This window comes from Leucopleurus acutus (assembly GCF_964270905.1).
Source record: "Leucopleurus acutus genome assembly, chromosome: 7".
Classification (NCBI taxonomy): Eukaryota; Metazoa; Chordata; class Mammalia; order Artiodactyla; family Delphinidae; genus Leucopleurus; species Leucopleurus acutus.
Window position 1 is genome coordinate 105,164,431 of NC_139150.1, and position 15,653 is coordinate 105,180,083.

Below are 15,653 nucleotides of genomic sequence, written 5' to 3' on the forward strand. Positions count from 1 at the left end.
AAAACTCTTGGCCTGAGGTTTGGGAATGATCTGCAGAGTAAACGATCTGGGATGCCTCCCTCCCATCTTCACAGATGCATTCGTGGCCAACATTTATCTGTAACTCACAGACCACAGAGAGCATGGATACGGAGGCCTGATGCATGGTGTTTTAGAAGACTTGGCAAAACGGCGATCCAGTTGACCAGGGCTCCATGCAGGAACCCTGGTGGAAGGGAGAGACAGGCAGTAGATCCCAGAGTTGTGCTTTGGAAAAGATGTCCAAGGAGAGGAGGATGGCAGGCCACCATGGGTCCTGGGATGGGAATCCGGGGGTCTGGGGGTGCTGGGCGGCGAGGCATGGGTCAGGGGAGCCCCGAGCGATGCCCCCACCCCAGGAATGCAGGAAGGAGGCTTGGCAGCTGGGTCTGGACCTTGGGCTGTGCCCACTGTCAGTGTCTCTTGCATGTCACTCCAGCATCCTCAGCGTGTCCGCAGTTTGTCACCCCCCATTTGGAGAAGCTGCAGCGGAAGATGCTCTCCTCCGTGCCCTTGCAGGCGACATCATCCATCCAAATCCTCCCTGTGCCTGTGGAGACAAGTCAACACGATTTCTTAGCGGAGATGCAGGAGGGCAGAACAGACAGGAACACTGCTGTCTGTCCTGGACCCGGCTGTCCCAAGCTCTGCTGTCAGTTCTCAAATCTAGTGGTTCCCATCTGCCTTCTCCATTCCACCAAGACCAAATACTTCTTTTCTAGCTCAGTTTCTTGAGGGCAGAATAAGAATAACTGACAGTGGAGACGGTGGTATTGACTGAGTAGACCCTATGTGTCAGCATCTCACACATACGATCTTCATCCATTCTCACCATGGTGCTGTGAGATAGCCATGAATAAACCCTTTTCCTAGATGGGAAAACTGAGATTCAGATGGCAACTGGTGCAAGGTTGCTCAGCTTGTAAGTGGCAGAGTCTGAACTCAAGCCCAAGTCTTGCTGCCTCCCAGGCCATGCTTTATACGAGACACTTCATAGCTTTTGAGATACGATATCTTGCGGCATTTGTTGATGAATATTCAGACGGGGCCTAATCAGAAGGACAATGTTAGACAGACGCTGGGTTGGACAGATCCAGTGCCCCATAAGTATCTCAAGTATGCCAGTACCAACATTACCTTCAATCTTTCGAAATTTAAAGCAGACGGTCTCTTTCTATGAGCTCAAAACATTGGTACTTGGAATGACAGGGGATCCCAGAATTTAACATTATAACCAGACATCTATGTAATGACAGGCAGAAGCATCCCTAACCACAAGTAATTAGGTCAAGTTCCCAAAATACAAGGTCCCTACGACAATGTAACTGAGTTTTGCCTGTCTGTTCACTCAGCTCTTAAGGGGACCAACCTACTGGTCTGAAGATGCCCATGCAGGGGAGCCTTTAGCTGGCTTTCCCAAGATTGTACCTGAGTCTCAAGAGACATAGACTTGGCACTGAGGTCCCTTACTGAATGTCAAGGGAATAGGGCAGCTGGGTGAGGCTCCAAGGGAATGGAGAGGGCTCGTCTGGGGTCAGAGGGGTCAGTGGAGAGGGGAGAAGTCACCTAGAGCCCCCGCTGATGAACGGGCAGGGCCATCACCCATGGTTCAGGTGGGCTCTCTGGGCTGATGGCCAAGGAAGGTCTCCAATGGCGGGAGCTCACTTGGGAGCCCTCTGGAAGGGTGCCTGAGCTTTAGGGCTCCATCTGCCGTGGAAGCAGTAGCTTAGAGCTTCGCTGCACAAAGCGTGGTCCCGGACCAGTGGCATCAGCATTCCCCAGAGCTTGTCAAAACTGCAGAACCTCAGGCTCCACCCAAGACCTACTGAATCCAAATCTACCTTTGAAGCAAGTGGTTCTGCATTGAAGTTTGAGAAGCAGAAATAGGTACAGCAGAAATCGGGCTTTACAATAAGTAGAATAAATCTCAGTTCAAGTCTCATTCCCATCTAGGAAGACCATTTCAGTTGTAAAACTGGGAAGGGATTCCCGAGATATGAGACATTTCATGCTAAAGCTGGGTAGGTTCTGGGTAAACGGGGATGGCTGGTCACTCCAGCACCCTGACTTGTTAGGTCTCTGAGCCAGCACCAAAAATCATGGGGTCAAAGGTCATAAACAGGGTTCCAACATTACTGACTGTGTCAACCTGGGCAAGTTCAACGAGGTAACATGTATTCCTGTATTTTGTTTTTTGGGCCACACCGCATGGCATGTGGGATCTGAGTTCCCCAGTCAGGGATGGAACCTGCACCCCCTGCATTGGAAGGGCGGGGTCTTAACCACTGGACCACCGGGGACGTCCCAAGAGAATATTTTTCTTATTTTCGGCCACACCATATGGCTTGTGGGATCTTAGTTCCCCCGACCAGGGATTGAACCCGGGCCCTCGGCAGTGAGAGCACAGAGTCCTAACCCCCGGACCACCAGGGAATCCCCAGTTCCTGTATTTTAAAGGGCTTTCAGATGCACCAAAACCCTATACAAAAGGTAGCTCAGGGATTAGTACTGTACCCTGACCCTACCCCCGTTTTCTCCCTGTCCCAACTCTCAGCAGCCAGACAATCTCTCCTTTTAGAGGAATTGTCAGGACTAATTCTTAAAACCCTTAAAACTGTCACTCACCCTTGGATTGCGTGGGAAACCCCTTTACAAAGAGCATCAAGGGAGCACCTAAACCATTTTGCTGCCCACGAAATCGACCGCATGAACTAAGTGGTTTGGACATATTTTTTATGCCGAGATGTTCAGCATCTGTTGTCATGGGAATAGCAAGCAGTGAATTCAGGAACAGAGCTGGGAGGAGAGGCCTCCTTCTGCTGTCTCTTTGGATGTTATTTCTTCATCAGAGCCTCTTCCCTAGCCGGATACAGTGTGTCTCTTACACAATAAGCCCTCTGAAGCCGAGCAAAAATTCTCAGATTAAATGTCTCCTGGAAAACACATCAGTTTACAAATTACCCTTCCTTGGGCTACAGGCCCAAGAGCTCTGTGGGATTAGTCACATCCAAAACAAATAAAGGAGCAAATGAAGGAGACCGACAAATACAGAACAGGCCCCAAGGTTACGAGCCCAAATGCATACACAGGATCACAAGACCCCAAACTCTAGCTGGTGTTTGGCTAGGGAGCTCTGGCTAACATCCAGTCACGGAAGAGCTAATAAAATGAGAAAAGCGTTGTTAAATCAGCAGCAGTGAGTATCTATAGTTCCTGGGACATCGCTGAAGGGCCTATGAACCCGAAGACCGTTTCTGCTCCTTGCCATGTCAGAGGAGCTAGCACTGTCATGACTCCAGGTACCAATCATCCTTTTAGCTTTAGAGCTGACACCTGATACTCAACGTGTGGCCCAAGGACCAGGAGATCAGTATCACCTGGGAGGTTGTTAGCAACACAGAGTCTCGGGCCCACCCGGACCCGAATCAGAGTCTGCATCTTAACAAGATCTCCTAGATCCAGGCATGCGTTCAGGTCTGAAAAGCCCTGCTCTAGATCAGGTCTGCTCCTCCGCAGTCTTTCTGGGAGCTCCATAAGATGCCCCATCAGGTAAGCGGGAAAGGGGCTACTCTGCTCCCCACTGTACAGTCAGAAAAATTAAACAACAGGGTGAGGTTTTTACCTTGAGGGGGAAAAACTGGGACGAGAGGCCAGGTCTTCTGACACTTAGAGCTGTTGGAAGGTGATATTGTTGGCATGCGTAAGTGGAGATTTTATTCTATCCTTATTCATTCATTCATTCAACAAGTATTTTTCTGTTTTGTTTTGTTTTTGGTTTTTTTTTTGCGGTACGTGGGCCTCTCACCATTGTGGCCCCTCCCGTTGCGGAGCACAGGCTCCGGACGCGCAGGCTCAGCGGCCATGGCTCACGGGCCCAGCCGCTCCGCGGCATGTGGGATCTTCCCGGACCGGGGCAGGAACCCGCGTCCGCTGCATCGGCAGGCGGACTCTCAACCACTGCGCCACCAGGGAAGCCCCAACAAGTATTTAAGAGTCTACTCCATGCTCAGCACTATTCTTGGTGTAGGGACTACATCAATGAACAAAAAATGATTAAAGAAAAACACTGTCGGTGGGAATGTAAACGGGTGTCATCACTGTGGAGAACAGTATGGAGATTTCTCAAAAAACTAAAAATAGAACTACTATATGACCCAGCAATCCCACTGATTGAAACCAAAAACCAAAAACCCTAATTTGAAAGATACACGCACCCCAATGTTCATAGCAGCATTACTTACAATTGCCAAGATACGGAAGCAACCTAAGTGTGCATCACAGATGGATAGATTAAGAAGCTATGGTATATATACACAATGGAATACTACTCAGCTATAAAAAAGAATGAAATGTTGCCATTTGCAGCAACACTGATGAACTTGGAGGGCATTAGTCTAAGTGAAATAAGTCAGACAGAGACAGACAAACACTGAATTACATCACTTATAAGTGGAATCTAAAAACTACAGCAAACTAGTGAATATAACGAAAAAGAAGCAGACTCACAGATATAGAGAACAAATTAGTCGTTACCAGGGGGAGGGGAGGGGCAATACAGGGGTGGGGAACAGGGAGGTGCAAACTATTGGCTGTAGGATAAGCTGAAGGATGTATTACTGGGTTGGCCAAAAAGTTCGTTCGGTTAGTGAAACCGTTGTTCAGTAAAGTCCTTCGTGAACATGAAAAATGTGTCTTTCATTTTTACTTAAAACTGAACGAATTTTTTGGCCAGCCCAATATATAACATGGGGAGTATAGCCAATATTTGCTTATAACTGGAAAGGGAAAGCAACCTTTCAAAATTGTATAAAAACAAAAAAATCTCTGCTTCATGGGACAAACATTTGAGCTGCTGCATGTTTGAGTAATATTAATAGAAGGAATTGAGGTAGGAAGTAGATGGGCCCCTGGGCTGGGCAGCTGGTGTTTGTCAAGGGCAGTAAAACTGAAGCTTTGTTCTCCCACCAGACACTCCAAGGACAAAGCTAGGGGCACAAACTGAGCTCTGCTGAAGTAAAGAGATAAGACGACTGCTCCTGAGGTTAAGAAAAACTCCCTGACCGCACAGGCACATTAAGACTCCTTGGAGGGGTCAAAAGGAGGGGGTGCCACCCCATAATAAGTGATGCCAAGACCCCCATAGGCCTCTGCAGTGGGATGCATCTTAGCAAAAAGTTAGCACGCATGTTGGGGAGAGTCCTAGGACAGGTCAGGCATGGAATAAGAAACAAGAAATTGGCCAAAGGTAAACAAAGACCCGGAAGGACTGTCCTAAATAAATGATTTAGATCACCTCTTTACTGCGCTCCTCATTAGAAGACGCCTACACCCTTTCTCTCCAGGTGTGTATTTCTGCCTTGCTTCAGTCTCTAACAAACAGTCTGTTTCTCTGTGTGCTTTCCCACTTGTTGTGCTGTGTCTCTAATAATAAACTTTGTACCTGTTTTTACACTTTTTGCCTGCTTGAAACATTCTGGCTTTCAAATGGGGGCAAGAGCCAGGGCCACTTAGCTTCTATCTTCTGGCCCCTGGTGGTCCAGCGGCTAGGTTTCCTGGTTTTCACCCAGGCTACCCAGGTTCAGTTCCTACGCAGGGAACTAAGATTCTGCTTCAAGCCACCACTCACTGCTGTCTCTCTGAGATCAGAATGAGTTACACTGATTCCTACAGGCTGCCATCTGAGCCTCACACAGGGACAGGCAGGATGGCTATCAAACAGATATTTAAGAGGTAGGAAAACTAAGGCCCCAGAAAGGTTAAGTGACCTGTCCCACGACTATTAAGGGGATGAGATCATGACCCAGGCCACTGACGTCCTGCCAGTCCAGTCCCCGTTCCTTATAGAAACACATACACGGCACACAGCACAGATCACTAAGCCAGGAGGCTGCAAACCCAATTTGACCTACTGCCTGCTTTTGTAAATAAAGTTTTATTGGAACACAGAGCCTCTCTGCCCCCAGTCTGATTACATTTTGTCTGTAGTTGCTTTTATGCTACAACTACAGAGCTGAGTAGTTGTGAGAGCGACCATCTGGCCCAGAAAGCCCAAAATATTTACTCCCTGGCCCTTCAATGTTTGCTGACCCTTGCACTAAGCCACCTCCCAGTATTTGAATTTTATTTTAGGAAAGAAGGGCAAAAAAAATGCTAATCATATAATTAAAATAGAACACTCCCAATTCTGTCCACCCACTCCCACCTACAAATCTGTATGCATTTGTGCCCCTCCTCAGCTCCTCTTGTCTGTCTCAAAGAAAGATTTTCTTGGCGGGCTCAGGACTAATTTCCCAGCAGTGCTATGGTGGTCTCACGCCCTCCATCTCCTCCTGGACCCTTGCTCCAGCCATCACCCTCCAACTTCCTCATCTTCACTCATTCCCTCTCCAACAGCTCTTGGACCAATTTAAAATTAAAAAAAAAAAATCTCCCAGTCGTTCTCATTTGGGTCTTTCCTTGCTTTTTTCCCAGGGAAACTGATAATTCAATTATTGAGCCCCGTCCAGGAAAACTTTTACGGTGCCAGACCACAGGGAGCACTGCCAGGGTGTGGCAGTTCCTTGTACGGCTCTGGGGAGGACGCAGGTTTGGCAGGCACAGAAGTTCCTTCCTTCCTTCTTCCCTCGCCCCCTCCTCCTGTCCCTCCTTCCCCCCTCCCACATTTATCCAGTACCTATCACATCCCAGGCACAGTCCTGGGTTTTGGAGCTCTGGCCTCAAGGTGTTCCCACATACCCCAGCCATCAGGAGCGTGTGACAGGTACGCGCAGAAGATGCCACGGGAGCAGAGGGGGTATCGACATCACGGGCTGGGGTGGAGCGGCAAAGCTCCCCTCCGGAGGTGATCATTGAGCTGACTTTAAAAGCTGAGGAGGAATTAGCTAGGTGAAGAGGAGGGAAAGGCATTCCAGACCCAAGGAACAGCACATGAGGGGATACGGAGCCGGGAAACAGCTGTGTGAGCTCAGAGGCTACACGTGGGCGCACGCAGCTAAGGGATGCGCCGCCAGAGGCGGGAGGTGTGTGAGGACTGGCCTTGGGCACTAAGCTAAGGAAACCAGATTTGATCCTGAGAGCAGGAAAGACCCACTGAGCATCGGGCAGGGGAGTGACAGAGGCAGGAGCGCATCTTAGAAAGATCCCTGGCAGCCAGGAGGGGGACAGGGGGCAGCAGCGTGGGAAGCAGCTCATGGAGGACGCCCCCATCTCCACCCAACAAGCAGCAAATAAACGTGCACCTCAGGGCCTGCACTGTGCTAACTGCTCACCGTATGTGATCTCACTTCGAGTTTGCAATCATCCTGCAAAAGCGGAGGGACTGAAGCCTGGAGAGGTTGAGAAATCTGCTCCAGGTCACCAGCTAGTAAGTGGCACATATGGGATGCTAGGTTGGCTTTGACCCAGAGACTGAGCTCCTAGCCACTGCTCTACCCAGCCCGAGCTCCTAAGGCAAGAGCAGGGGGAACAGAGAGGAGGGGACAGAGTCAAGGGACCAGAGACGTTGACACTGGTAGCATCCGTTAAGACTCAGGGACCCAGCAGATAAGGGACACGGGAGTGGGTGAGGGTGCGAGAAGGGACGAGTCTGCAGTCCTGGCTGGCAGGGCAGGAAGCACAGCCGGAAGAGAAACAAGCGTGGATGGAGAGCGGGGCCGGGGGCTTGGGAGACTCCGTGAGGCTGAGGGCGAGCAGACTGGGATTGGGAATCGGGGCACCTGCATGACGCGAGGCTGTGGTCAGAGGGCCCTTGGGACCTGATGCAAACCCCGCCAGCTGCCAGGAGAGGCGGGCTTCCCCTCCCTCTGCCCCCAGCTGCTAGGGCAGCACAGCCCTTCCAACAGTTTAGAATCTGTGAACATGTCTGCCTCCCCCTCTAAACTGAATGTGCTGAGGTCGGAGACTAGGTTGACTCAACTCTGTGCCCCGGTGCTGAGCCTAGTGCCTGCCCATGGAAAGAGCCAGAAGCTGCAGCCGGGCTAGGAGGATGGGTGCCAGGCAAGCCCCATCCCTTCCCCGGCCCCCATTTCCCTCTGTGCACCCATGAGTGACACCTGGCCTGCCTACCTGTCCAGGTCTCGAATATCACGTGACCTAAGTTATTGGATGATGATGGGAAAGTACGGTGCAAATTTGATGCTGATGTGGAAGCGAGCCTGGCTTCCCACTGACTGGTTTAAAGACTTGAGTGGTGGGAATTCCCTAGCAGTCCAGTGGTTAGGACTCGGCACTTTCACTGCCGTGGACCCGGGTTCGATCCCTGGTCGGGGAACTAAGATCCCACAAGCCATGCAATGCGGCCAAAAAAAAAAAAAAAAAAAAAAAATCCGGTGGCAATTGTAGAGCTTCCCTTCACACCATACAATACAAAAATCAAGGCAGGATGAAAGAGTTTTAGGCTAACCCTGCCCATGACATTCAAATGACCTAATGTGGCTTCATTAAAAGAGTTTATGATTTTTCCCCTCCAAAGGTTTACTTCCACTTATTAGGGAGAAGCCCTCACTGGAGCCAAAAAAGGAAAACGAGGACCGTTCCCACTGTTTCTGTTCCTCATGCAAACAGAAATGGCAGTTTTCCTTGAAGAAAACAGGCTGAGACCCAGCACAGAGCTTTAGATGGGAGGGAAGCGCCCTCCCCGAGTGGGCTGCCCTCCGTGGAGCTGGACCCTTTGAACTCCCCACGCGCTGGCCTTGAAGTCGAGAGGCCAGGACGCTGGGGTCAATCTCTCCGCCAGCTGTCACAACACATTTCACAGGAGTCACTTCAGTGAGTGTGATTGTCTTGTCTGCTCGGACTGGATGGCTTCTAAGCAACACACATCTATTTCTCACTGTTCTGGGGGCTGCAAGTCCAAGACCAGGGTGCCTGCGTGTTCCGGTTCTAGGGGAGGGCCCTCTTCCGGCTTGTAGGCTACTGTACGTCCTCACGGAAGCAGGAGGGAGCTCTCTGAGGTCCCTTTTATAAGGGCACCAGTCCCATTATGAGGGCTCTGCTCGTGACCTGATCACCCCCCAAAGGCCCCACCTTCTGATACCATCACATCGGGGCTGAGGATTCCAACCTATGGATCTGGGGGGGCGGGCGACACAAACATTCAGTCCGCAACAGTGACTGAGGTCTAAGGGACAAGATTCTGAGCCAGGATTGTGGCACTCCAAAGTGGGCACGAGAAGAAAGGCAGCCGTGGGGAGCGGAGGGTTCCGTGGCCAGTTGGGATGTGACCCGGCTCTATGTCCCCATCTGAAAAGGAGGCCCCTCCCCTCACCATGAGGCCCTTTACCATTTAGCACAGTGGGCTGGGCCCCCATGGTCTCAGGTAAGACAGCAAACACTCCGTGACACAAGTAGCCTCCATAGCGGGGCCAGCGGTCCCTCCACAGGTCACCAGGGGACCTGGCAACTGAGTGTGAGTGGGTCAGTCCAAATCCCTCCCCACACCCGCCAGAATGCAGGTCCTCGTGACAGCTGAGCAGAAGTATTTCACGTTCCAGGGGCCCAAGCTGGAAGGCACATCACAGAGTCTGTAAGGCCCTTTAAGTTAGAGCTGGGACACCAAGATGCAGGGTGGAGGGGCAACGAGATCACACCGTCGGGCGCAGCACATTATTATACAGGTGCAGGGAGCACTGTCTTCAGGCAGGTGGGACCATTGTCTTAGTTGTGAGTCAACACAGGTTTCTCTGAGTTCGAGGTCCGATGAAGGGCAAAGCATTTGTGACGGTGAGTATTTATGTCTGAGTGTGAATGTGTGGTGTTCTGTGTGTGTAGCCGAATTGTTATGGGCTGAATTGTGTCCCCCCAAAATTCCTATGTGGAAGTCCTAACCCCCAGGACCTCAGAATGTGCTTGTCTTTGGACCCAGGGCCTTTAAAAAGGTGATTAAGGATGAATGAGGTCATTAGAGGGGCCCTAATCCAATATGACTGGTGTCCTAAGAGGAAGAGACACAGACCCACACAGAGGGATGACCGTGTGAGGACACAGGGGGAAGGTGTCCCTGTACAAGCCAAGGAGAGAGGCCTCAGGAGAAACCAGACCTGCCAACACCTTGACCTTGGACTTCTAGGATCTAGAACTGTGAGAAAATAAATGTCTGCAGTTTAAGTCCTATAGTCTGTGGTATTTGTTACAGCAGCTGAGCAGCCTAATACAGAGAACTAGCCTGAGGGGAAGACACAGTGCTGTGGATAGAGACTGGAGCTGGGGTAGAGCCAACCTCTTTGCAATCGGAAAGGGACAGATGGTTCAAATCAGCCGTCTGCCCAGGAAGGGTCTGCACCTCTCCCTCAAACTCTCCTGTACCGTCTAAGCCTGTCAAAGGAAAGCAACCAAAATGGTGAAGACTGCCAAAATCTTTTCCCCTGAGGATGAGATGAAGTGTTTGGAGATCTTCATCTGAAGAAGAAAAGACTCAAAGAGGAGCAGGGACAGCCAGCAGAGTGGATAAGAGAACGGACTCCCGAGCTACCTGCTTGGGTCTGAACCTGGGCTCTGCCATTTGCTAGCTGTGTGACCTTGGACAAGTTATCTAGCCTCTCTGTGCCACCGCTTCTGCAAATGGAATATAGGGATGATAGCTGTACCTGCTTCCTAGTGTGGTAAGGATTACGTGAGTGAATATTTTTAACATGTTTAGAACCGAGCCTGGCACACAGACCGTGCTATCTAAGCACTAAATAGTTAACAAAAATGTAATTGGGACAAATGGGCATGGGATTAGATAAGAGCCCTGACATGCAGGGCTGAAAACGGGGGCCAGTAGGAGACCAGAAAAGCAAGGGAGTCAATTCAAGGGAAGGAAGAATGTTCGAATAAGCAGAACTGTCTGAAGACAGACCAGCTCGCTTGGGGGCCGTGAGCATCCCGTGGTCATGGCGGGAAGGATCCAGGCAGAGCCCGGCTGACACTGGCAGGATTTCTGTCAAGGGGATGCTGGACAGGAGGGCAGGCCTAGGCCTCCGGGACCCTCGCCCCACGCTCTCCTCCTCCGGGTGCCCTACCTTGTCCGAACTGAGCCGTCCGGTGCACGTCCTCGGCGTTGGGGAAGCCCAGCATGCGGCACACCACGTCTCCGTCCTTCTTGTCCCAGCCGTCATCGCACACGGTGCCCCAGCGCCGCTCATGGTACACCTCCACGCGGCCCTGGTGTGGGCCCGAGCCATTCACCAGCCGGACCATCAGGGCCTCCATGCCACCTGCCGGGAGCAGCGCAGGGTCACGGGTCACTACCCGAGCTGGACATAGTGGGGCCCCGCCTGGGGACCCCCCCGACTCCCCGCCACCACCCGGCATAGGAGAGGGGAGCTGGGGCTACAGCTGAGGTGGAGCCGGCAGCCAGAAGAAACCGTGGTGTCACCCCTGCCCGTTATCACCCCTGCCCGTCTTCTCTCCACCTTTTTTTTTAAATAGACTTTATTTTTTTTTAATAGTAAAATTGAGAAGGAGGTCCAAATATTTCCCATAAACCTCCTATCCCCCCACCCCCCCATGCACAGCCCCCTTTGCCACTATCAACACCTCCACCACGGCGGTAATCTGTGAACCCACAATGACACGGCATGATCACCCAGAGTCAACAGTTTACACTAGGGTTCACTCTTGGTGTTGTCCATTCTGTGCTCTGGGCAAATGTCTAATGACATGTCTCCATCATTACAGTGTCCTACAGGGCGGTTTCACTACCCTAAAAATCCTGTGTTCCACCTATTCACCTGCCACCCCACCCCCGAACCCCTGGCGACCACTGATCTTTCTCCTGTCTCCATAGTTTTGCCCTTCCCAGAATGTCATATACTTGGAATCATACGGTATGTAGTCTTTGCAGATTGGTCTCTTTCACTTAGTCATATGCATTTAAGGTTCCTCCATGTCTTTCATTGGCTTGATAGCGCCATTTCTTTCTAGCACTGAATAATATTCCATTGTCTGGATGTACCACAGTTTAGTTATCCATTCACCCACGGAAGGACCTCTTGGAAGGAATTATGAATAAAGCTGGCACAAACATTCCTGTGCAGATTTCTGTGTAGACATGTTTTCAACTCATTTGGGTAAATACCAAGGAGCAGAATTGTTGGATTCCTCTCTACCTTTTGACACCTGGTGACCAGCAGTCAGGCCTGCCGGAGCAGATGGTGAAGGAGAACAGAGGAAATCAAGGGATGGTCAAGGCTTTGTGAACAGGTGGCCCTGCTGTGTGGTTTAGTAGGTGGAGAGGTCCCCCTGTGTCTCAGCACAGGGCTGAGACACTGTGCTGAGTGTCGTGTTGTCTCTGTGCTGTCATCTGTGTCCACCTTCCCACTAGGCTGTCAGCACGAAAGTGTTTGAAGCCAGACAGACCTGGGTGTGAATTCTGGCTCTGTTCCTTACCACCTGTTAAGTGGGGGACAGTAATTCATCAAATCTTAAAAGCCGCTGTTTTGTAAGGCCCATCACTATTTTACATGCTACTAAGAAGGAAGAAGCTTTGCCAGTTACAGTGGCAGGCTGTACATATTGCTACAGGCTTCCAGATTTCAGAGATGTTAAAATGTGTGTCAAAGAATCAGTGAAATACAGCAATAGGTGTAAAGAGCTTAGAACGGCGCCTGGCACATAAAAGACTCTTCTTTCTACCTGAACGACCTTAAGAAAGTGTTCTAGACTCTCTGAGGGCATTGCCCCAACTGTGACATGGGGACAACGCATAGGGCTGTTTTGCAGACTAAGTGAAATGACCTATGTTAAGGCTCTAAGCACGGTGCCTGGAACGTAGTAGGAAATGTTTATTTCAAGCAAGTCCTAGTTTGCAACCCCTGATCCCCATCTCTGATGGCTGAAGCCCTGTCACGTTCATCTATAAACACTGTTCAGCACAGAGCTTGGCTGCAGGAAATGTACAGTAAACGTCTGCTACATCGATGAAAGAGTGAAGATTCATTCTTTTGCATTACAAAGCAAGGCGTTACTTCTCCAAGGGGAGCAGCTGAAAAAAGCCTTTGGATCATCTCAAAGCCAGGGTTTGGCTGGAGAGTTACAGCGTCCGGGAGATACACACCGTTAGTGCCAGAGCTGGGATGGCAGCTTGGGTCTACCGATGTGTCATCTAAGGTCCTTTCGCCAACCTGTCTGCCATGCCATGAGTTGGGGTGGGGGGCAGGTATCTCCGCCCCTCAGGGACCTGAGCTTGACAAGATATTGGAGTGTTGCCACTTTTGCAGCAAGAAGCCGTCTGGACGTGTGGGGTGGAGACGGGTACAACTGTGCTGTGACACAGGGACAGGTGTGTGATACAATGCAGGAAAACCCTTCCACGAACTGCCAGCGAAAATAGCAAACCTGGATTTCCCTGGTGGCGCAGTGGTTAAGAATCCGCCTGCCAATGCAGGGGACGTGGGTTCAATCCCTGGTCCAGGAAGATCCCAATGGAAGGAGCTACTGAGCCTGCGCTCTAGAGCCCATGAGCCACGACTACCGAATCTGCATGCCACAACTACTGAAGCCCGCGTGCCTAGAGCCCGTGCTCCGCAACAAAGACAAGCCACCGTAATGAGAAGCCCGTGCACCGCAATGAAGAGTAGCCCCCGCTCGCTGCAACTAGAGAAAGCCTGCACGCAGCAACAAAGACCCAACGCAGCCAAAAATAAATAGATTAATTAATTAATTTTTAAAAGTCCTTATCTTAAAAAAAAAAAAAAGAAAGAAAATAGCAAACCCAGTCAAGTTCTGCTCCCAATAAGTACTGCACCCTTGGACTATGTTTTTGTCTTTCTTTTCTTGACCGGCTGGGCTAGGGGATTCCCTCTTCTAATGACTATGACTTGGCAAAGACCTTTTTTTAAAAAAATAAATTTATTTATTTATTTATTTATTTATTTATTTATTTATTTTTGGGTCTTCGTTGCTGCATGCGGGCTTTCTCTAGTTGCAGTGAGCAGGGGCTTCTCTTGTTGCGGCGCACGGGCTCTAAGCGCCCGGGCTTCAGTAATTGTGGCTTGTGGGCTCTAGAGCACAGGCTCAGGAGTTGTGGCATACGAGCTTAGTTGCTCCGCAGCATGTGGGACTTTCTCGGACCAGGGCTCGAACCCGTGTCCCCTGCATTGGCAGGTGGATTCTTAACCACTGCACCACTAGGAAAGTCCTGGCAAAGACCTTTATAGGATCCTGGAGGAGGTGGCAGAATTGATAAACCCCGTATCTGTGTCACATGGGAAAGGAGAGGAATTAGAACTGGCTGCGTGTCTGTTTTGAGTTGCCCAGGCTAGGAAAACCCCAGAATATTCTGCACAGGGGGACCACAGAAGTCCCCAGGAGACCACACCCCTCCCAAGAGGCTGCAAGAGTACAGTGTGATGGCATGGAAAGGCTCCTGGAAAAGTTTAATTCCATTTTCTATGCATCCTTCATCCCTGACTATTCTCCCCACATGGGTTTGCATCCTTCATCCCTGACGAGTCTCCCCACGTGGGTTTACAAGCTCCAGCCAGGTTATCAGAAAAGGCTGAGGATGAGCAAGAGAGTGTAGGAATCCTGGAGACAGAAAACACAGAGAGAAGCAGGATGCAGAGGCCAGGTCTGAGACAGGGACGCTCCCCTGGGAGCAGTCATGACAAGCTAACCTGGAGCCAGCAGCAGCAAAGGAGGCCTGGCCCCGGGACAGGGGTTGGCCCTGGTGGGTTGGCCGAGACCGAGATGTCAGCCTTGATTTCTCCCAGGCCCGCCTCACCTCTGTCACCACACTGTCACGGTGGCAGTGGGCCACGCCAGGCCAGGAGGCCTCCAACAGCAGCCCCCGTGTGGGGTCATCAGTAGAGGGAGAAGGGGCAGGAGGATGCCGTGTGTCCCAGAGCAGGCCAAGCAGAGTTCAGGGTCAAAATAACAGGAAGAGGCTGGGGTGGAGTGTGGGCAAACAGGGCTGATGTTCAGAGCTTCCCCCCTTAATGTCTCCACTCTGGCCAGCCTGAACTCACTCTGTTCACTTCTTTGTTTTGCCAAAAAAGTGATCATCTATTAGGGGCTTTGTCCTGTTCTAGGAGCTATGGATACATCCATGAACAAAGTCTCTGCCCTCGAGGACTGATATTGTAGTGGGAGAGACTAGCGATAAAGCTAGGAAACAAATAAAAATATAACGATGGCCACATAGTGATGCACAGATGGGAACAGAAGCACAGGAAGGGAATGGAACGTGGAGGGGGCACCATCTTGGATGGGTAGACAAGGAAGGGAATGGATCATGGCGGGGGGCTCCATCCTGGATGGGGAGACAAGGAAGGGATTGGATCATGGTGGGGTCACCATCTTGGATGGGGAGACAAGGAAGGGAATGGATCGTGGCAGGGGGCACCATCCTGGACGGGGAGACAAGGAAGGCCTTGAGTGTTGACCTGAAGGAGCAGAGGGAGAACATGGACCTCCCCCCACCCCCCATCTCAGAAAAACCCATGTCTGTACTCTGGCCTAAGATTTTCATGTCCTTTAAATCTCAGCTTGAATGTCACATCTCTCAGAAAGCCTTCTGTGTTTCCCCCATACCTGGCTACAGCCCCTTCTGTGGACATACTTATCACTCCATGTAATAATTTCCTGTTTACTCTTTTGGGACACTGTAAGCATTCTGAAGACAGGTCATGTGGCCTGATACAGTGCCTGGTATA

The 15,653-nt window shown here is 50.8% G+C and overlaps 1 protein-coding gene across 2 annotated transcripts in view; it reads right to left on the reverse strand.

Annotated features, from left to right (window-relative positions):
- Positions 1 to 431: 431 nt before the first annotated feature.
- Positions 432 to 15,653, reverse strand: part of SCARA5 (scavenger receptor class A member 5) — a gene marked incomplete at both ends in the record, with an annotated part of 111,440 nt that continues 96,218 nt past the window's right edge. For both annotated transcript variants that reach the window (XM_082842647.1, XM_082842646.1), the window contains 2 exons: positions 432 to 568; positions 11,019 to 11,213. In XM_082842647.1, coding sequence (XP_082698773.1) covers positions 432 to 568; positions 11,019 to 11,213 — 332 coding nt within the window. The remainder of the gene's footprint in view (positions 569 to 11,018; positions 11,214 to 15,653) is intronic.